Below are 21,347 nucleotides of genomic sequence, written 5' to 3'. Positions count from 1 at the left end.
AAGAGAAGAGAAGAGAAGAGAAGAGAAGAGAAGAGAAGAGAAGAGAAGAGAAGAGAAGAGAAAAAGGGAGGGGAGAGGAAGAGAAGAGAAAGGAGATAAGAGAAAAGGGGAGGGGAGAGGAAGAGAAGGGAAGGGAAAAGAGAGGAAGAAGGGAGACAGAGACAGAGAGAGACAGAGGATATGGGAAGAAAAGGAGAGATATGTGAAGAGTGACTGGGAAAAACAAAAGTTTAAAGACAAAGATACTGGGTAGTAAAATGCCTTGAAGATACTACTTGGCTACCTACTGTCACTAGGATGCCAAGCCTGAACCTCCAAGCTCCCCTTCCAAATTTGATACCCCTCCACTTTCCTCCTCTTCTCCTCTGCTGATGTTCATGGATTGGGGGAAGGGAGGTAGGCCAGGGCAAGGTTTGTACCTACCTGGCCCTCTGATAAAAGCTTGTAGAACATTCGGAGGATGAGGAAAAACCAGAAGGCATTGAGACCCTGCAGGACCATCAGGAGGGCATTGGCAAGATAGTATCCAAAGAAGACCTGGTAATTAGTTAGGAAAGCATAGGAAGTGGTGTAGAGGACTCTGTGAGTGAGAGAGAGAGAGAGAGAGAGAGAGAGAGAGAGAGAGAGGGTGAGAGTTACAATGTAGAAAGGGGGAGGAGGCAGGCTACCAGGGCTCAGGCATGTTGGTCACCAGAAACAACCCCCCTACCCCCAAAGAAATGGAAGGGGCAGAGTAAAAAACCACTGGGATAGGGGAAAGAACATCCTAAAAGTACCCCAGGCTTGACCTTATCCCATCTTTCTCACACATAGAAGGACTTGTCAAGGAAGAGACTCAATTCTTCTTTCTAGGAGGCAGGTCTTGGCAGTAGAAGGTCCCCAGGACTCAGACCCTTTTCCTCCTCCCTGCCCTTAACCCAGCCCACCTCTTAGGACCAGGCTCACTTGATTGGGAAGAGAATGAGTCTGCTAATGAAGAACACCAGGGCAAAGAGGATGAACATCATGTCCCGAGCTTGACTCCACTGTGCATAAATTAACATCTTACAAGCCTAGAAGGAGATGACAGAGGGAATTTTGGTAATGCATAAACCCATGATTGGGAAGGGCCTCAAATGGTACCTAGTACAACCTACACTTGTTGAAGAGCCCCCCTAGATAAATAATCATTTCACCTGAAGGCCTACAATGATGGGGACCTCAATAAATCTCACAGATGATACATTCTACTTTCAGAGTGCTCTGAACCTTAGGGAGTTTTTCCTTATATGCAGCCTTAAGTTGTCCCTTAGAAGGTGGGATGTTTCAGGGCATTGACCAGTGAGAAAGAGTCCTGTCCTGTCCTCTTAATTTTGGTTGGACAGAGCTAGACACAGGATGAACACACATGCCTAGGTTGTGACATTCAGTGTGGATCTATCCCCCTCAGACCCACCCCTCTCCAGAACTTCTCCATTTCCTAGAAGGCTTCACATCCCTGGTCACTCCAATTTGAAACTTCACCATCCTCACTTTTGCCACAAGTCCTTACACACATATCCAATCAGTTGCTACATTTCTCATCTACATCCTCTTATTTCTAGTTACACAGCCATGAGAATTAGGGTTAGTTCCTCTTGCCTTGATTACTTTAAGAAGCCTCCTAATTGGATTCCCCGCCTCAAGTCTCTCCCCACTACAATCCATTTTCCAATCAGCTGCCAAAGCAATCTTACTGAAGGACAGGTCTGACCATATCCCTCCTTTATTTAAAAAACTCTAGTGGCTTCCTATCACCTCTAGGATCAAACATAAATCCTATATTTGGCATTCAAAGCACTTCATGAGCTAACCCCAACCTACCCTTCTAACCTTATTAATCTCCTTCCAGCACTCTACTCTCTAACCAAGCTGGCCTATTTTCTATTCCTCAAACTCGTACAAAAACACAATTAAAATATACAAATGATGATAGAAGCTAGTATGTATATAGCACTTTACAAATATAATTTCATTTTAATATATATCATTAATCACTCTGGGAAGTAGGTGCTATTGTTATCCACATTTTACAGATGAAGAAACTGAGGTAGACAGAGGTTAAGTGATTTGCTCAGGGCCACGCAATTAGTAAGTGTTTGATGCAGGATTTGAACTCAGATCTTTCTAACTCCAAATTGAATACAATTGCCACTGGGCCATCTAACTTAAGGTATGAAGTCATCATAAATCAAATAGTTTTTCCGGTGTTGAAATAATAGACAATTCACTTTTGTTTGTTATTTTTGCATTGACATTGCTTTGTTCATTGATAGTTATGGCTTATTGTTATATTTTGGATCTCTTAACAAAGCATTAACTGTTTTTAAAAAATCAAAGAAACCTGCTTGACTAGCTACAGCGATCTAATTACTAGATAAGAACAGTGAGAGGACCCAGATCTGTGACTTCATTGGTCTAGGGAACTCTGGGAAGAGGAAATTGCTTCTATCAATTCAAGTTGGCACCTTTGCCTATAGCAGTGGTGTCAAATTCAAATAAGACAAGAGTACACTAAACCTGACATCAGCATTCCTCAGCTGTATATTGACTCAGAAAACTACATATTAACATTGTCTATGTTCTATTGTATTTTTAGTTATTTCATTAATTATTTCTCAGTTACATTTAATCTGATTCCCACTGTACTGTGGAGTGTTGCTTGCCACCTCTGTTTAAGAGCACCGAAAGATTCAGAGACTTGCACAGGGTCACAGAGCCAATGTGAGACCTAAACCCAGGTCAGCCTGTCTTTCAGTTCATCTTTTTCTTACCAATAAACAAGCCATATACAGGATTTTAAAAAACTGAAGCATATTCACATTGGTCTCAAGAGAAAAGCATTTTTAATAAATTGAAAAATAATTTTTAAATTTTTATTTCATTTTTCTCTTCCTTTCAAAATTTATATTTGTGTGTTTTGAAATGTATTAATGAGTAGAAAGGGACATGCAAATAATTTATAAATAAACACACATATGGAGGAGAGGCAAGCTCTAAAAATGTTTTACTGAGGATGTGAACTCACAAGATCTTGGCTACTTCTGTGATAGATGTTTTTGAGTTTGTCAATTCCTAAAATTCCTGCCCAACTACTGACAGTTCTCTGTGGAAAAATATCTTTCTCCCTCCAGGGCGAGGGAGGGTAGCACCAGCAAGTTGGGGCTAGAAACAGACTTCTACACAAGGTGGTGTGGTTTTGAAGGAAACCAGGGATTTGATTTTTGAAGGCAGCCAGGGATTCTACGAGGCAGAAGTGAGAAGGGATGGTTATAAATTCCATTTAATAATAATGTATGACTTCTGTGACATTTTACTGTAATCTCCTTGTTGGAATTTTATTTAAATTTTTTGCATCAATATTCATTAAGGAAATCAGGAAATGGTTTTCTTTCTCTGTTTTTGCTCTTCTTGATTTAACTGTAAATGTGCCATAAAAGAAATTAGGAAGGAATCCTTCTTTGCCTCTTGTTCCAAATAATTCGCCAAGTAATGGAATTAATTGTCTTGGGTTTTTTTTTAATGTTTGGTAGAATTCATTTGTGAATTCATTGGGTCCTGGGAATTTTTTCTTAGGGATATCATTGATTTCTTTTTATAAGTTAGGGTTATTTAAGTATTCTATTTCCTCTTCTGTTAATCTGGGCAATTTAAAGTTTTATAAATATTCATTCATTTTATTTATGTCAGATTTATTGACAATTGGGAAAATAGCTCCTAGTAACTGCTTTAATTTCATCTTCATTGGTGAATTCACCTTTTTCATTTTTGATACTAGTAATTTATCTATTTTATTCTGTGTATTTTTACATACAACCAGCTCCTAATTTTATTTATTAGTTCAATGGGTTTTTTACTTTAATTTTAAAAAAATCTCTCATTTGATTTTAAACTTTCCGACTTGGTGTTTAATTGGGGATTTTTAATCTAATTTAATTTTCTAGTTTTTTTGATTGCATGCTCAATTCATTGATCTGTTCTTTCTCTATTTTACTGATGTAAGCATGACACAAAATTTCTCCTAAGTACTATTTTGGCTACATTCCATAAATTTTAGTGTATTGTCCCATTATTGTCATTTTTTGAATAAAATTATTGATTGTTTCTATGATTTGTTCTCTAACCCATTTATTTTTAAAGAGTAGGTCACTTAGTTTCCAATTAAATTTTAGTCTGTTTCCATGGCCCTTTATTTATCTATTTTTTTGGAGGGGGGAAGGCAAGAAAATTGGGGTTAAGTGATTTGCCCAAGGTCACACAGCTAGTAAGTCTATCAAGTGTCTGAGGCCAGATTTGAACTCAAGTTCTTTTGACTCCAGGGCTGGTGCTCTATTCACTGTGCCACCTAGCTTCCCCAATGGCCCTTTATTGATGGTAATTTTTATTGTATTATGATTTTAGAAGAATTCATTTAATATTTCTGCCTTTCTGCCTTTGGTTGTGACATTTTTATACATGATTAACAAGGGTTCAAGTAGAACAGTAGCCTAAGGCAAAGGGCATAGCCACTATTTTTTGTACTATTTACGTACTTCTTAACCATTTAATATGTTTTAAACTATGCTACTTTTTAAAAATTATGTTCCTGTATTTTTATGTGTTATTGATGAAGTTTTTGAGTGCTGTGCTTTTAACTTCATCATCTTCGAAAGTTCTATGTCATTTACTGGGTGATTTTGGCGGCATGATGTTTCTTGGGAATGCTTATATCACTTTTTTTTTAGATGGGGAAGGCAGGGCAATTGGGGTTAAGCGACTTGCCCAAGGTCACATGGCTAGTAAGTGTATCAAGTGTTTGAGGCCGGATTTGAACTCAGGCCCTCCTGACTCCAGGGCTGGTGCTTGATTCACTGAGCCACCTAGCTGCCCCATAAAAATTATGTGATTCTTTTTTTTTTTGCTTTTTTTGGAGGGCAATTGGGGTTAAGTGACTTGCCCAAGGTCACAAGGCTAGTAAGTGTGTTATGTGTCTGAGGCCGGATTTGAACTCAGGTCTTCCTGATTCCAGGGCAGGTGCTCTATTCACTGTGCCACCTAGCCGCCCTGCTTATGTTACATTATAGCATAAATAACTGTATATGCTAATGCATACTTGAGTATTTTGCATCAGACATTCCCTGTGATGGGCGAAATAAATAGCTGTTCTATACCTAATACCCATATTTTATAATAAGAACTTTCTTTTGATTTTGGTTTTTTCTTTACAAGCGACACAGTTAGCATGCCTCCTCCTTGATTTTCTGGAAGACTCCAGATAGGAACCATAGCTAACTTTTGTTTTTAGAGATTTCCCTGAACTTTTACTCTCTGGTAGGGACAGAGCCAGGGAGAGAAAAACCCCCACCTCTCTCCTTGGGGTTATTCTCATTCTCTCCAGGGTTGGAGTTAGGTCCATGTGAGCCCCAAGTCCCCACTTCTGTTAGGGTCTCCTGGGCCTTCAATAATGGTCAAGGAATTTAGGGGCAGGTCTGTTCCCTTCTCTGAGGCTATGGCCCCTGCACACGTGAGGCTTGAAGGAACTCAGCCTATTTCAGCTAAACCCCTCCAGAGCAGGCTCACTCACCTCCATGAAGATATCTGACACATCATGAAGCAGAAGCACCAGGGCACCAATGCGCACAAAGTTGGCAGAGTAGGAGAATGAGATCAAAGTGATGGTAACAAAATGGTGGAGGACCTGCTCCTTGAAGTCCTGGGAAGAGGAAGGCAGCCATGAGGCCAGGACCTTGCTCACTTCCCAGAGGATGTAGTTGGCTTTGCTCATGCTTTGCCGTGGGTCAGTCTAGGTACACCTTTCCTCCCACCACTTCTACCCTGATTATATGACAGTCCTCTCGGGGAAGGTTCAAGTCTATTAAGGGGAGGCAGAAGAAGGAGATAAAGTAAGAAGGTCAAGTGTCTGAGAGTATGGTGGAAGGAAAGCTGGTGATTGGAATGAATATGGATGTAGTGGCAGCAGCTCCAGAGACAGCAAGTTGGCTATTAAACTGAACAGAATGGAATTGGCTCCTTACCCCTTACTGTCTTCCACAGAATCCACCAAGCTCAAGTGGACTTATTCTGCCCTTACTGTTTTTGTGGGACAAGGCCCTGTGCTTGCACTAGGGACTGTTCTTAAGGGCCAGGACCAAGCAAGTTACTTCTCATGGGGACAGACACTAGAAGCCTTCTTTCCTCTACTCTTCTCTCTTGACTGGGAAGACAAGAACTTTCCCCAAAACCTGGGCTCCCTCCATACTCACCTTCCTCTTCACATCGAAGGTCAGAGTGAGCAGCAAGGAGAAGTAGAAGCTAAGCTCCCAGAGGTACCACCAGTATATGGAAGGCTGCAGAGGCTAAGGGTCAAAGCAGTCACTTTGTCATGGGTATTGCTCATAGACACGGGGTTCAACAGGGAAACAACTATTTAAGAATTCCAGTACCATGAGACCAAGTACCCTACTTTATCCCATTCTCCAGTGATGGTAGGCTGTAGTCTATGGTTATAACACACCTGGGAACAGTCCTCAATAAGTCAGGACATGCTCAGCCATTAAACAATCCATAAGCATCTATTAAACTTACCTATTATGTGCTAGGTACTGGGCTAGGCACTGGAGATACAAAGGCAAAAATGAAATAGTTCCTGCCATCAAGAGGCAATTTTTGGGGAAAGACACCAGCAGTTGGGTAATCAAGGAAAGTTTAACAAATACAGTGGCATTTAAACTGAGTCTTGAAAGATTATAGTGATTCCAAGATGTAGAGGTGAGGAAGGAGTGCATTCCCAGAGCATGGGGCACACACATTGATGGGAGAGGAAGAATCATGTATGAAAAGAGTAAGAAGGCAAGTTTGGCTGGAACATAGTACACATGAAGAGGAGGAGTACACAATAAAACTGATAAGTAGGTGGGAGCAAAGTTTTTGACTTTAAATACCAAACACAGTAGTTCATCCTTGATCTCTGAGGTATAAGGGAACCAATGGAGTTTACTAAATTAGGATGTGATGTAGTCAGACAAATCTCTTTGGCAACTGTATATAGGATGGATAGGACTTAAGAGTATTTTATTTTTTCCAATTATACATAAAGATAGTTTTCAACACTAATTTTTTTTTTGCTTTTGTTGGAGGGCAATTGGGGTTAAGTAACTTGCCCAAGGTCACACAGCTAGTTGTGTGTGTGTGTGTGTGTGTGTGTGTGTGTGTGTGTGTGTGTGTGAAATGTCTGAGGCCGGATCCAAACTCAGGTCTTCCTGACTCCAGGGCCAGCGCTCTACTCACTGCACCACCTAGCCACCCCCCAACATTCATTTTGGTAAGATTTTGAATTCCAAACTTTTCTCTCTCCCTGCCTTCCCCTTCCCCTACCCAAGACAGTAAGCAATATGATATGTTACACATGTACAACAATGCTAAACATATTTCCACATTAGTCATATTGTGAAAGAAGAATCAGAACAAAACAGAAAAACTATGAGAAAGAAAAAGCAACAAAACAAAACAAAAGTGAAAATAGAATGCTTCCATCTGCATTCAGACTCCATAGTTCTTTCTCTGGATGTGGATGGCATTTTTCATCAGGAGTCTTTTGTAATTGTCTTAGATCATTATATTTCTGAGAAGAGCTAAGTCTATCATAGTTGATCGTCACACAATGCTGCTGTTATTGTGTACAGTGTTCTCCTGCTTCTGCTGACTTCACTCAACATCATTAATGTAAGTTTTTTCTGAAATCCACCTGCTTGTCATTTCTTATAGAACAATAATATTCCACTATATTCATATAACACAATTTATTCAACCATTCCTCAATTAGTTGGCATTCCCTCAATTTCCAGTTCTTTGCCACCAGAAAAAGAGCTGCCAGAAATATTTTTGTACATGTGATTCTTTCCTCCTTTTTAATTATGTCTTTGGGATACAGTCATAGTAGTTGTATTGCTGGACCAAAAGGTATGCACAATTTGATTGTACTTTGTACATAGTTCCAAACTTCTCTCCAGAATGGTTGGATTAGTTCACAACTCTACCAACAGTGCATTAGTGTTTCAATTTTCCCACATCTTCTCAAACATTTGTCATTTTGCTTTCCTGTCATATTAGGCAACCAGATAGGTGTGAGGCAGTACCACCCTATAGATGTTTTCATTTGCATTTCTCCAATCAATAGTGATTTAGAGCATTTTTCATATGACTGTAGATAGCTTTAATTTTTTAATCTAAAAACTACCTGTTCATATCCTTTGATCATTAATAAATTGGAGAATTACTTATATTCTTATAAATGTGACTCAGTTCTCTCTATGTTTTAGAAATTGGGTCTTTATCAGAAACACTGACTGTAAAAATTATTTCCCAGTTTCTGCTTTCCTTCTAATCTTTGTTGCATTGGTTTTGTTTGTGCAAAACCTTTTTAATTTAATGTAATCAAAATTATTCATTTTTATTTATAACATTCTCTATTTCTTGTTTGGTAATAAATTCTTTCCTTCTCCAAAGATCTGACAGATAAACTATTTCTTGCACTCTTAATTTGCTAATGGCATCATCCTTTTTGTCTAAATCATGTACCCATTTTGACCTTATCTTGATATAGAATGTGAGATGTTGGTCTATGCCTAGTTTCTGCCATTCTGTCTTCCAATTTTCCCAACAATTTTTGTCATAGTGAGTTCATCATATTCCAGAAGTTAGAGTTTCTGAGTTTATCAAAGAATAGATTACTATAGTAATTGACTACTGGGTCTTGTGTACCTAACCTATTGCACTGATCTACCACTCTATTTCTTAGCAAGTACCAGATAGCTTTGATTATAGCCACTTAAAAATAATTTTACATCTAGTATAGCTAGGCCACCTTCTCTTGCATCTTTTCATTAATTCCCTTGATATTCTTGACCTTTTGTTTTTCCAGATGAAATCTGTTATTATTTTCTCTAATTCTGTAAAGTAATTTTTGGTAGTTTGTGGTAGCACTAAATAAGTAAATTAATTTAGGTAGGATTATCATTTTTATTATATTAGCTTGGCCTACCCATGAGCAACTGATATTTTTCCAATTACTTAGATCTGATTTTATTTTGTGTGACGTGTTTTTAATTGTGTTCATTTAGTTCCTAGGTTTGTCTTGGGAAGTAAACTCCTAAATATTTTACATTGTCTACAGTTATTTAAATGGAATTTCTTTTTCTATCTTTTCTTGTTGAGCTTTGTTGATAATATATAGTAAAACTGGTTTATGTGGGTTTATTTTGTTTCTTGCAACTTTGTTAAAGTTGTTAATTGTTTCAAGTAGTTTTTAAAATTGGTTCTCTAGGATTTTCTGAGTATACCATCATATCTGCAAATGTGATAGTTTTGTTTCCTAATTGCCTACTCTAATTCCTTCAATTTCTTTTTCTTCTCTTATTGCTAAAGCTAACATTTCTAGTACAGTATGGAATAATAGTGGTGATAATGAACATACTGGTTTCAACTCTGATCTTATTGGGAAGGTTTCTTCCTTATCCTCATTACCTATAATGCTTGCTGATGGCTTTAGATAGGTAATGCTTATCACTTTAAGGAAAATCCCATTTATTCCTATGTTCTCTAGAGTTTTTAATAGGAAAGGATGTTACATTTTCTCAAAAGCTTCTTTTTTCTACATCTGTTGAGATAATCATGTGATTTCTGTTGGTTTTGTTATTGATATGGTCTATTATGCTGATAGTTTTTATTTAACCAGTCTTGCATTCCTGGTATCCCTCCTGGTACATCATCCTGATGATAAATTGTGGTAATCTCTTTGTTAATATTTTATTTTAAAATTTTGAATCAATATTTATTAGGGAAATTGGTCTATAATTTTCTTTCTCTGTTTTGGTTTTTCCTGGTTTAGATATCATCACCATATTTGTGCCAGAAAAAGAATTTGGTAGAACTCCTTCTTCAACTATTTTTTCCAAATAGTTTATATAGCATTGAAATTAATTGTTCTTTAAATGTTTAATAGTATTTACTTGTAAATCCATCTGTCTGTGGAGATTTTTTTATTAGGGAGTTCATTGATGGCTTGTTCAATTTCTTTTTCTAAAATGAGGTTATTTAAATGTTTATTTCCTCACCTGTTAATCTGGGCAATTTGTATTTTTGTACACATTCATTCATTTCACTTAGATTGTCAGATTGTTATGCAATTGGGCAAAACAGATCCTAATTATTTCTTTAATTTCCTCTTCATTGGTGGCAAATTCACCCTTTTAATTTTTGATATTGGTAATTTGGTTTCATTTCTTTTTTAAACATCAACTTAACCAAAGATTTATCTGTTCAGTTTTTTTTTTCATAAAATAAGCTCTTCATTTATTTATTGAATTAAATCAATAGTTTTCTTACTTTCAATTTTATTAATGTCTCCTTTGATTTTCAGAATTTCTAATTTGGTATTTAATTGGGGATTTTAAATTTGCTCTTTTTCTAGTTTTTTTTAGTTGCATGCCCAATTCATTGATCTTTTCTTTCTCTGTTTTATTTAAGCATTTTTTAATTTTTAAGCATAATTTATTTATTTAAGCATTTAAAGACATGCAATTTCCCCCTAAGAACTACTTCAGCTGCATCCCATAAGTTTTGGTATGTTGTCTCATTATTGTTGTTCTCTTTAATGAAATTATTGATTGTTTCTATGATTTGTTGTATGACCCAGTCATTCTTTAGGACTAGAGTATTTAGTTTCCAATTAATTTTTTGTCTATGCTTCCATAACCCTTTATTGAATGTAATTTTTACTGCATCACGATCTGAAAAGGATGTATTTAATATTTCTGCCTTTCTGCACTTGATTGTTAGAGTTTTATGCTCTAATACATGGTCAGTTTTGTGTAGGTGTCAGATGCCACTGACAAAAAGGTATATTCCTTTCTATCCCCATTCAATTTTCTCCAGAGGTCTATCATATATAATTTTTCTAAAATTCTTTTTTTTAAGCAATTGAGGTTAAGTAACTCACTCAAGGCTACATGGCCAGTTCTTTCTGGGTGTGGTGCTAAGTATCTGAGCCTGGATTCTATCCCAGGTCATCCCGACTCTGGGGCCAGTGCTCTTACTCACTGCGCCACCTGGCTACCCCTAAGCAATTGGGGTTAAGTAACTTGCTCAAGGTTACACAGCCAGGTGTTTCTGGGTGGGTGCTAAGTGTCTGAGCCCAGATTCGATCCCAGGTCATCCCAACCCTGGGGCCGGTGCTCTTACTCACCGTGCTACCTGGCTGCCCCAATTTTTCTAAAATTTACTCACATTTTAAACTTCTTTCCTGCTTATTTTGTGGTAAGAACTTTGGAACTGACTGTGTGACATGGGAGATAGTGGCACAGGACTGCAAAGCACGGTATGCCCTCATCAAAGAAGGTCCTGTGCTCTATGAGTAAAACAAAATTGAAATAGCTCAAAAAATGTAAGATGCATAAATTTAGAGAATCCACCCCAATGTTTACGTGGACTATTTGTCACTGACCTGTGGTAGAGTATTATGAGCTCATATTGGTCTGATCAGCCACAGTTGGACTCACTGTAACTTTACTCTAGCACAGTAATATCATTTTGGTCCCCTTCAAGAATGAAGGACTACAGCCAATCAACCAGATTTATGTAGTTCTGATAGGAGGAGGTTGAGGTACCTCACTAGTATATTTCTCCCATCTATTTCTTCCTGTAAGTCACATAATTTCTCCTCTAAGTATCTGGATGCTATATTACTTGGTACATACATATTTAGTGTTGGTATTACTTCATTGTCTATGGTACCTTTTAGCAAGATGTAGTTTTCATCCTTAAATCTTTAATTAGATTAATTTTTGCTTTTGCTTTGTCTGAAATGAGAAGTGCAATCCCTGTTATTTTTTTTTACTTCAGCTGAAGCATAATATATTCTGCCCCAGCCTTTTACCTTTCCTTGTATCTATCTCTCTGAATCAAATGTGTTTCTTGTAAACAACATGTTGTAGGATTCTGTTTTTTAATCCATTCTGCTATCCACTTCTGCTTTATGAGAGAATTCATCCTATTCATATTCACAGTTACAATTACCAACTGTGTATTTCCCTCCATCCTATTTTTCTCCATTTATACTTTTCTCTATCTTTTCACCCTGTCCCTTCTGACCAGTGTTGTGCTGACCACCAACTCTTTCAATTTTCCCTCCCTTCTATCAGCTCCAGCTTTCCTTTCCCTTTCCCTTTCTATTCTGCTCTACCTTCTATCATTCTTCCTTTTTCTTTCCTCTTTCCCCTCCTTCTTTCCTATAGGTCAATATAAATTTCTATACCCAGGTGAATATGTATGTTATTCCCCTTTTGAGCCAAATATGATGAGAGTAACATTGAAACAATGCTCAACCCCCTCTTCTTTCCCTTCACTATAATAGGCCTTTTGTGCCTCTTCATGTGATGTAATTTACCCATTCTGCCTCACCCTTCCCTTTTCTCCCATTATAATCTTTTTTTCACTCATTAATTTTTTATGATGGCATCAAAGTTAACTTATACCCACACCTTCTGTCTAAGTGTACTCCTAACTGCCCCAATAGAGATACAGTTCTCAAGGATTGCAAATATAATCTTCCTATATAGGGATGTAAATGGTTTAATCTCATTGAACAATGTGTTTTTTTTTTCTTTCTTGACTACCTTTTTATATTTCTCTTGAGTCTTTATTTAAAGATCAAATTTTTTGTTTAGCTCTGATCTTTTTATCAGGACAGTTTGAAAGTTCCCTTTTTCATTGAATTTCCATCTTTTCCCCTGAATGATTATGCTCAATTTTTCTTGGTAGTTGATTCTGGGTTGTAGTCCAAGCTCATTTGCCTTCCATAATATCATATTCCAAGCCCTCTGATCATTTAATGTAGAATCTGTTAGGTCCTATGTAATCCTGACTGTGGCTCCTTAATATCTGAATTGTTTCTTTCTGGATATTTGAAGTATTTTCTCCTTGACTTGATAGTTCTAGAATTTGGCTACAATATTCCTTGGAGTTTTCATTTTGAGATCTCTTTCAGGAGGTGATTTCAAGGACTGTTTTACTCTGTGGTTCTAGGAAATCAGGGCAATTTTCCTCGATAATTTCTTGAGACATGCTTTCCAAGCTCTTTTTTTGATCATGGCTTTCAAGTAGTCCAATAATTCTTAAATTATCTCTCCTGGATCTGTTTTCCAGGTCCTGTGGAGGCATTTTACATTTTCTCCTGTTTTTTCATTCTTTTTATTTTATTTGAGTGATTCTTTATGTCTCACAGGGTCATTAGCTTCCACTTGCCCAATTCTAATTTTTAAGGAGTTATTTTCTTCAATTACCTTTTGTACCTTGTTTTCCATTTGGCCAATTCTACTTTTAAAGGAGATGTTTTCTTTAGTGAATTTTTCCCATTTGGTCAATTCTATTTTCTAAGAAGTTGTTTTGTTCAGTCAATTTTTTGTGCTTCCTTTTCCAAGCTGTTGACTCTCTTGTCATAATTCTCCTATATAATTCTCATTTCCCCCCTAATTTTTCTTCTACCTTTCTTACTTGATTTTTAAAATCATTTTTGAACTCTTCCAAAAGGACTTTTTGGCCTCGAGTCCAACTCAATTTAAGGCTTCACAAGTAGGCATTTTGACACTGTTGCCCTCTTCTGTGTTTGTGTTTTGATCTTCATTGTCACTATTATAGTAGCTTTCTATTGTCAGGGCTCTTTCTTTTCTTTTCTTTTCTTTTTTTGCTCACTTTTTAGAACATTGAACTCTGCTCCTGAGGTACAGGGTGCACTGTCCTAAGCTTCTTGTGGTGAAGGCCAGTGTCCTGGTCACTGGCTTTTTGCCCCAGGGCCTCAGGTGTTGATAACTTGTTCACTGCAATGGGGTGGCCAGGACTAGTCAGGCCTTTTTTGCTAGGGTTCTGGTGCTGGAAATTTGGCTTTTGTGCTAGGACTTGAGGCCTCACAGGTGGCCTGCTGTTGAGCCAAGATTGGGGGAACCTTAACTACTGATCTGTGCTGTGACTAAGAGACTCCTGCTGACTTTTTCCAGATTTTATCTGCACTGTGTTGTTGTGTTCCGCTTTTACCCAAGTGAGACAGACCTTTTCTGAAGTTCTTCTAAGTTATCTTAAGTTGGAAAATTGTTCTATTCTGTCCTTTTGTGGGTTCTGTCACTCCGGAATCTGTTTAGAGTCTTGGTTTAATGTTGTTTCCAAGGGAAATGGGGGAGAACTCAGGCAACTTCCTGACTTCTCTTCACCATCTTGATTCCAAAGTTCATGTAGGATGGAATGGAATGGGGAGAGACTTAAGGCAGGGAGGTGGCTAATGCAATAATCTAGGTTAGAGGTGATGAAGGCCTGTGGCTGTGTGAGTGAGAATATGAGACAGATGTGACAGGTATTGGGGAGGTAGTAATGAGACTTAGGATATGACAGGGCATGAGGAAGGGAAAAGATAGTGTTGAGAATGACTATTTCATGAAACTGCAGACCTCATTCGGAAGGATAGGGCTGTTCTCAGCAGAGCAGGGAAGCTTGGAAGACAGACTGGTTTTGAGGTAAAGATTGTGTTTTAGACATGTTGAGGGTGAGTTGCAAGCAGGTGATCCAGTATGAACGGTCCAAAAGACATTTGGAGATGTGTGATTAGAGCTCAGGAAAGAGATACTAGGGCTAGTTTTATAGATCTAGGAGTCACCAGCATAGAGGTAATGATTAATCCTTAGGCCCTGATGAAATACACCAATATAATAATAATAATAACTGACATTTAAAAAATACTTTAAGATTTGCAAAGCACTTGACATATGTGATCTCACTTAAACCTACCAATAACCCTGGGCAGTGGGTGCTATGATTATCTGCATTTCTCCAAATGTAAACAAATCTAAGTGATTTGTCCAGGGTCACACAGCTAGAAAGTATCTGAGACAGGATTTGAACTTAGGTCTTCCTGACTTTCAAGACCAACAGGCTGTGGACTGCATAACCTAGTCAGCAAGAGAGAGTGTGAAGACAGAAGAGGAGCCAACACAGAGCCTTAGAGATAAGAGGTATGACAGGAATGAGAAGTCAAGAAAAGAAACTGAGGAGGAAGAGTAAGGCAGTTAGTCGAAAAAACAAGGTAGTTAGATGGCCCAGTGGATAGAGTGCTGAACTTGTAGTTCAAATCTTGCTTCAGACATTCACTCAATGTGTGACCCTGGGGAGATCACAATCTCTTTCATCATCAGTTTGTTCATCTGCAAAATAAGGATAAAAATATTATATCTCCTTTTCAGGGTCATTGAGATGATGAAATGAGATAACATAAATAGAGCCCTTTGCAAACCTTAAAGTATTACATGAATGCTATTGTTATTATTATTGTCATTGAGAAAGCAATGTCACAAAAACCCAGGGAAGAGAGAACATCCAGGAAGAGAAGGTGGTCAACAATGTTAAAAGTTACAGTTAAGAAAGGTGCAGACTTTTTAAAAAGACGATTAAATTTGGTAACTAAAAGGCTACTGATGACTTTGGATGGAGTGGTACATTTGAGTAATGAGGTCAGATACCAGATTGCAAAGGACTAGAGAGCAGTGCAAGTAGGTTGAGGGGATTATGGGGTCTAATGATAATTTCTTAATGAAGGAATGGGCTTGAATATGTTTGTAGGCAGGGAGAAAGAGCCAGGAGATAAGGAGAGATTGCAGATTAGAAAATGGATAATTAGGGAAGAGTTTTTAGAAGGAGAAAAAGGGGATGAGATAAAGGGAACCTGGAGAGGTGTTGACCTTGGTGAGAAGACCCATCTCTTTATCAGAGACTTATGCAGAAGAGAAAATGGGAGGTGATATGAAGAGGTTTTTAGATATAGACAAGGGAAAAAGAGGAAACTCATGGCTCTGTAAAATATGGGATAAAGTTTCCTCTGAGTAAGGATATATAGAGGGGGTGGTGTGGGCAGCTCAAACAGAGAAAAAAGGAATTGGGACAGCTGCTATGGAGAATGTCCAAAACAATCAGTTGCAAGAAGGAGATTGCAATGAGGGCATAATTAAAGTTACAGAACATAACAACTAACCTTATTTTTCCTGAAGAAATAAACAAATTGGAAAGTTAGGGAAATGTTGCAGAGTTGACCTAAATGTCAGTCAAGCATTTGACTAAATCTCTCAGGATACTCTTGTAGAAAAGATAAAAGATGTTAATTACTAAACGTACAGTTAGGTGGATTCAGAGATGGTTAAATGGCCATACTCTACGAGAGGTCATTTAGTCACAGTTTGACAGTGACTTGGAAGATAGCCTCCACTAAGATGTCCCAAGATCAGTGGTTGTCCCTGTGCTGTTTAACATAACATTTTTTTTATCAATGGCTTGGATCAAGGCACAGATGACAGGCTGACAAAATTTCAGATGACATGGAGGACATAGCTAACTTGATTACAGGATCCAAAGAAATCTTCATGGTCTATGATATATATTTAATTTATTTTATTTTATTTGCTTTTTGGAGGGCAAATGGGGTTAAGTGACTTGCCCAGAGTCACATGGCTAATAATTGTGTCAAGTGTCTGAGGCTGGATTTGAACTCAGGTCCTCCTGACTCCAGGGCCAGTGCTCTATTCACTGCGCCACCTAGCCACCCCAATCTATGATGTCTAGATAAAACTAGTAAGATGAAATTTTTGAGAGGTAACCATAAAGTCTTAAAAGTTTAAAAAATAAACTTCTCTAGTACAATATGGGGTAAATATGGTTAGGTATCAATTGTTAACAATCAATAGGTATCAATCTGACAAATATCTGAAGGTTTTAGTGGACATGAGTTAGTAATGTAATGAATCAATTCAATATTAGTAAATTATGAGAGGAATAATATTCAGCATTAAGCAAGTCCTTTTACACATAATTATGGAAGCAAGTTGTTGAAGGAGACAGGAAGGGATGAAATCAAGGGAATCTGTAAAGGGGTTGCTCTTGGTAAGAAGAGTCATCTCTTCATCAGAGAAGAAAAAAAGGGGGATGAAATCAAGGAATTTTGACATGTGAACAAGGGGAAAAGAGAGAGCTCATAGTAAATGGCTTTTTCTTCTGTAGAATATGAGACAATATCCTCTGCTGAGTCAAGATGTATAAAGGAGTTGATGTGGACGGCTCAAGGACAGCAGAAAAGAATTGAGACAACTTTTGTAGGGAATGCCCAAGACAATCAATTGCCAGAAGGGAAGGAATTACAGTTAGTGTGATGTCATTGTGTTTAAGTTTTCTGTGCCATATTTTAGAAAAGACATTGAAAAACTGGAGAAGGTTTCAAAGAAGAATAACCAGGATAGTTATGGACCTTGAGATTATACCACAATCAGGATTTATTTTTTTTTAATTTGAATATAGTTAGTTTGGAGAAAATAAAATAGGACATGGTTAATATCTCCAAATACTTGAAGAGTCATCATATGGAAGGTGACTCCAGACGGAAGAAGTAGGCTTAATGGAAGAAATCTAGAAAAGGCCAGATTTAGTTTTGATGTAAGAACAAACTTCTTACCAAAGACAGTTGTCCCAAAGTAGACTGGGTTGCCTTGGAAAGTAAAAAAGTTTGCCCAAGTAGAGGCAATGCATCCATTTTTTGAGTAATTATGGAGTAGAATTCTGTTCGGTTATGAACTAGGCCAGCCAGCCTTTCTGGTTCTTTCCATTGTTGAGATTCTGTGTTTCTGAAGGTTTGAAGAAGTGATAGGAAGAGGGGGAGGGTGTGCAGCAATTATGTTTATTTTTGGTCACTAGGGGGCAGAATGGAAAGAGTTATTAGACCTGGAGTAAGGAAGACCTTGGTTCAAATACAGTCTCAGATACCTACTAACTGTGTGATCTTGGGCAAGTCATTTAAATTCTGTCTGCCTCCGTTTCTTCATCTGTAAAATGGGGATAATCATAGCACCTCCCTCACAGAGTTGTTGTGAGAATCAAGCGAGATAATATTTGTAAAGTGCTTTACAAACCTGCTTTCATCATAACCATGACCATCATTGTTGCTAGGGCTAGTTTCAGTGGACAAATCTGGCACCGGCCCTTGTCCAGGGATTGCTCACCTGCTTAGGGTATCCATTCCAGACTGTCTCTGGCTGGCCAAACCAGGGTTTCTGAAAGAAACAAGGGACATGTCCTAGACATTGCTCTCAGAATTACTAATCCCCATAGGTAATGGTTCCTGTCCATACGCTCAAGTCTTCCTCCAGGGAACTCCAGGCACACAATAGAAATTGTTGCATTGCCACTTTATATTATCTCCTATCTTTACCCTGGCATCCACTTTCTTCCTCCTCCCCACGTTCAGAACAAGTCAGAATCAAATTTAGGAGGTATAACCCCTGTTTAGATGAGAGGCTTGACCCTTTGTTTCTTTCTATACCGCCCCCAGGCCATTAGCACCTGGTCCCTCTGTTAACTGTGGAATAGCTAGGACTGGATTAGAGAGGTTTGTCAAAGTAAGAAGCTACTACTTGATTGGACGGTTGAACCAGTCTCTATCCCTTCCCCCCCCCCCCCCCCCTTTATCTATCTAGATGTGTGTGTGTTTTTAGCATGCGCATGGTTTTAGCAGTATAATATAACAGCCAAATGAACTAATTGGACATTAGGTTGCCGTAAGTGGGACATGCCTTCCAGTAATAGGGAAGAGTATGAGCTATATTCTGTTCTCATCAGACCTCATTTGGAGGACTGGGCACAGTTCTATGTACCATGGTTTAAGAAGGAAATGGATAAGCTGGGGAGTGTCCAGAGGAGGGCAATCAGTAACAAGAAGTAGGTGAACTTGTCTAGAGTACGGAGTCTAGAATATGGTGGGAACTTATATGTGACAAGCCTAAAAAGACAGATTAAAGTCAAACTGTAAAAAGTTTTGCAGCCAAAGAGAATAGTTTGTATTTTATCTTAGAGGTAATAGGGAATCATTTAGGTTTCTTGAGGAGGGAAGTGACATGGTCAGATAAGAGCTTTAGGAACACCTGTGAGGAGGATGGACTGTTAGAAGGGAGACAATGGGGACCACAGAACCAATTAGGAGGCTATAGCAATAGTGGGTAGCAAAGGTGATGAGGACCTGAATTAGGGGGGCTCTGGTGGTAGTGGAGAGAAGGAGATGGTTTCTAGACATGTTATGGAAATAGAATCAGCAAGACTAGGCAACTGATTGGATGGGGAAGGGTTTTGAATTCATATCATATGAGGATCTGCTAGAGAAACTGAGCAAATTTAGCCGGGAGAAGACTCAAGGGGAACATGATGACTGTCTCAAATCACTTGTCATGAGGAGGAGGGATTCACCTCGTTCTGCTTGGCCCAAGAAAGCAGAACCAGGGGTAATGGGTGGAAGGTACAAAGAGGTCAATTTTTACTTGATCTCAGGAAAAACTTCTTAATAATGAGAGTTGTCCCAAAGTGGAATGGGCTACTCTAGGATGTGATGTCTTCCCCCTACATGGAGGTCTTCAAGTCAAAACTGGATGGTGGCCATTTGTCAGATATGTTATAGTGTGGGCTCCTTTCCCATGTGGATTGTGCAAGATGGCTTCTCAGGTCCTTTCCAATTCTCAGTTCCTGGGATTCTGTGATCTGCATCTTCCTCCTCCTCTCCCCACCATGCCTGGCCTTATTCTCTCTGAAACCCTCATTTTATGATTGAATGGCACTATTTCTGTTTCAGTACCTATCTGATTCACCCTGTGTGTAGGTCAGACTGACCAGTCTAGCTACCACCCCCAGGGAGTGTTACCTTTCCTCCCCCATCCCTAACATCACAGTTCCTGTGGACTGCAAGGTGAGGTAGTGTAAGGGGATGCAGGATAATTGAGGGTTGATGGGTGAATGGTGGATTTGGAGCAAGGTAGGGTGGGAAGGGACAGGAAGGATGGGAAAAGCAAGAAGGGACAAGGTTAAAGGTATGGGAACAGAGAACAAAGAGGACAGGGAGAGAGATGAGGTAATAGAAAGGACTGGAGGAAGATGGAAGAGAATGAATGGGCAGAAAAAGGCAGAAAGACAAAGACAATGGGAATGAAGAGGATGAGGAGTGAAAAGAGGAGAGATGGTCATGTGGTGGGGATGGGACAGGACATACTCACATTGTAGAAGATGAGCAAGCCGTCGAAGAAAGAAGTGGAGTAAAATAAAAATTTCCAACTGAAAATACAGAATGGGGTAGAGATGAATAGAGGAAATGATATTGCTGGGGGTGGGAGGAAGTGAGTGAAGAGATGAACAAATAGGGCCCCTGCTTTCCAAGTCAGGCCTGGTCCCATGGTCCACTGACCCAAGTCTAGATACCTTGGAGTCAGTCTTCCATCAGGTCCCCCCAGCTCACCAGGCTTCAGAGAATTTCTTGCTCAGTAAAGGTCGCTCTTGATTTCTGCGGCGTCGAAACCAGCGCTCGGTTTGCCTTACAGAGAGTCTACACTGGCTGGCCAGGTGACTCAGCTCATTCTGGGGACAGCAGGAGAAGATTAGGGTGAGGGCAAACAAAGGGAGGAGCTTAGCTTTGGGTGACTGTCTACTCCCCTAAGGTCATGTAGTCTTCCTAATCAGAGAGTGCCCAAGAGCATAGTAGGGAGCATGTTTCAGTCCAAAGGGTTTGAGCCTAGTTTTCAGGGGTAGGGTCCAAAAAACTTCCTCCTCCCCCAAGTCCCTCCCTCCTTAGTTGAGGTACAAATCTCCCAATACAAGCATTCCCCAAGCCATCACCTGGCCCCTGCCATAGCCTTGTTGTCTTCTGGGAAAGGGGAGGTCCACACTGGGGAAGAATCTCTGAAACCAACCTGTCAGGCACTAGGGAAAGATTCTCTGCCTTCAGTGAGTTTACATTCTATGTGTACATGTAACTAAATATAAAATAGATGCAAACAAATACAAAATAATTTCAGGAGAATATTAATAATTGGGAAAATCAGGGAAATTTTCTTGGAGGTAGAAGCCTTGAAGGCAGTTGGGGGTTTCCACAATGAAGAAGTGAGATCATTCCTGGAGAAGGAGAGTATGTGGTGAGCCATGGGAGCCAGCCTATACAGTGGCATGGGGGTGGGAAATGGAATGTCAGTTACAAATAACAGTGGGTAGATGAATTTGGCTAGAACAGAGTGTATGGAGTAATAATGTACAATAAGTTTTGAAAGGCAAATGTAGTCCAATTGTAAAGGGCTTTATAGGTCAAAAAGAACTGTATTTAACTTGGAATCAATAGAGAGTCATTTAGGGGTGCAGAGAGGTGACATGGTCAGATATGATTGATTGGTGTCTGTGTGGAGCATGGATTGTAGAAGAGGAGACAGTGGGGTCAATGGAACAAATTAGGAGGCCATTGCAATAGT

The 21,347-nt window shown here is 38.9% G+C and overlaps 1 protein-coding gene across 2 annotated transcripts in view; it reads right to left on the bottom strand.

Annotated features, from left to right (window-relative positions):
- Positions 1 to 21,347, bottom strand: part of LOC138169871 (ceramide synthase 4-like) — a 43,717-nt gene that overhangs the window by 3,176 nt on the left and 19,194 nt on the right. The window contains exons 4-10 of one of the 2 annotated variants that reach the window (XM_069099471.1): positions 20,348 to 20,466; positions 20,109 to 20,166; positions 18,075 to 18,125; positions 6,261 to 6,353; positions 5,582 to 5,710; positions 946 to 1,052; positions 424 to 580 (exon numbers count right to left, since the gene is read on the bottom strand). In XM_069099471.1, the coding sequence (XP_068955572.1) occupies positions 424 to 580; positions 946 to 1,052; positions 5,582 to 5,710; positions 6,261 to 6,353; positions 18,075 to 18,125; positions 20,109 to 20,166; positions 20,348 to 20,466 (714 nt within the window). The remainder of the gene's footprint in view (positions 1 to 423; positions 581 to 945; positions 1,053 to 5,581; positions 5,711 to 6,260; positions 6,354 to 18,074; positions 18,126 to 20,108; positions 20,167 to 20,347; positions 20,467 to 21,347) is intronic. The other variant, XM_069099483.1, reaches the window with a different exon arrangement.

Source organism: Petaurus breviceps, unplaced genomic scaffold, assembly GCF_028583685.1.
Source record: "Petaurus breviceps papuanus isolate PSGF00001 unplaced genomic scaffold, PetGlider_PUasm1.0 103, whole genome shotgun sequence".
Taxonomy (NCBI): domain Eukaryota; kingdom Metazoa; phylum Chordata; class Mammalia; order Diprotodontia; family Petauridae; genus Petaurus; species Petaurus breviceps.
Note: the sequence above shows the minus strand (reverse complement) of the source record. Positions and strands in the feature narration are given on the sequence as shown.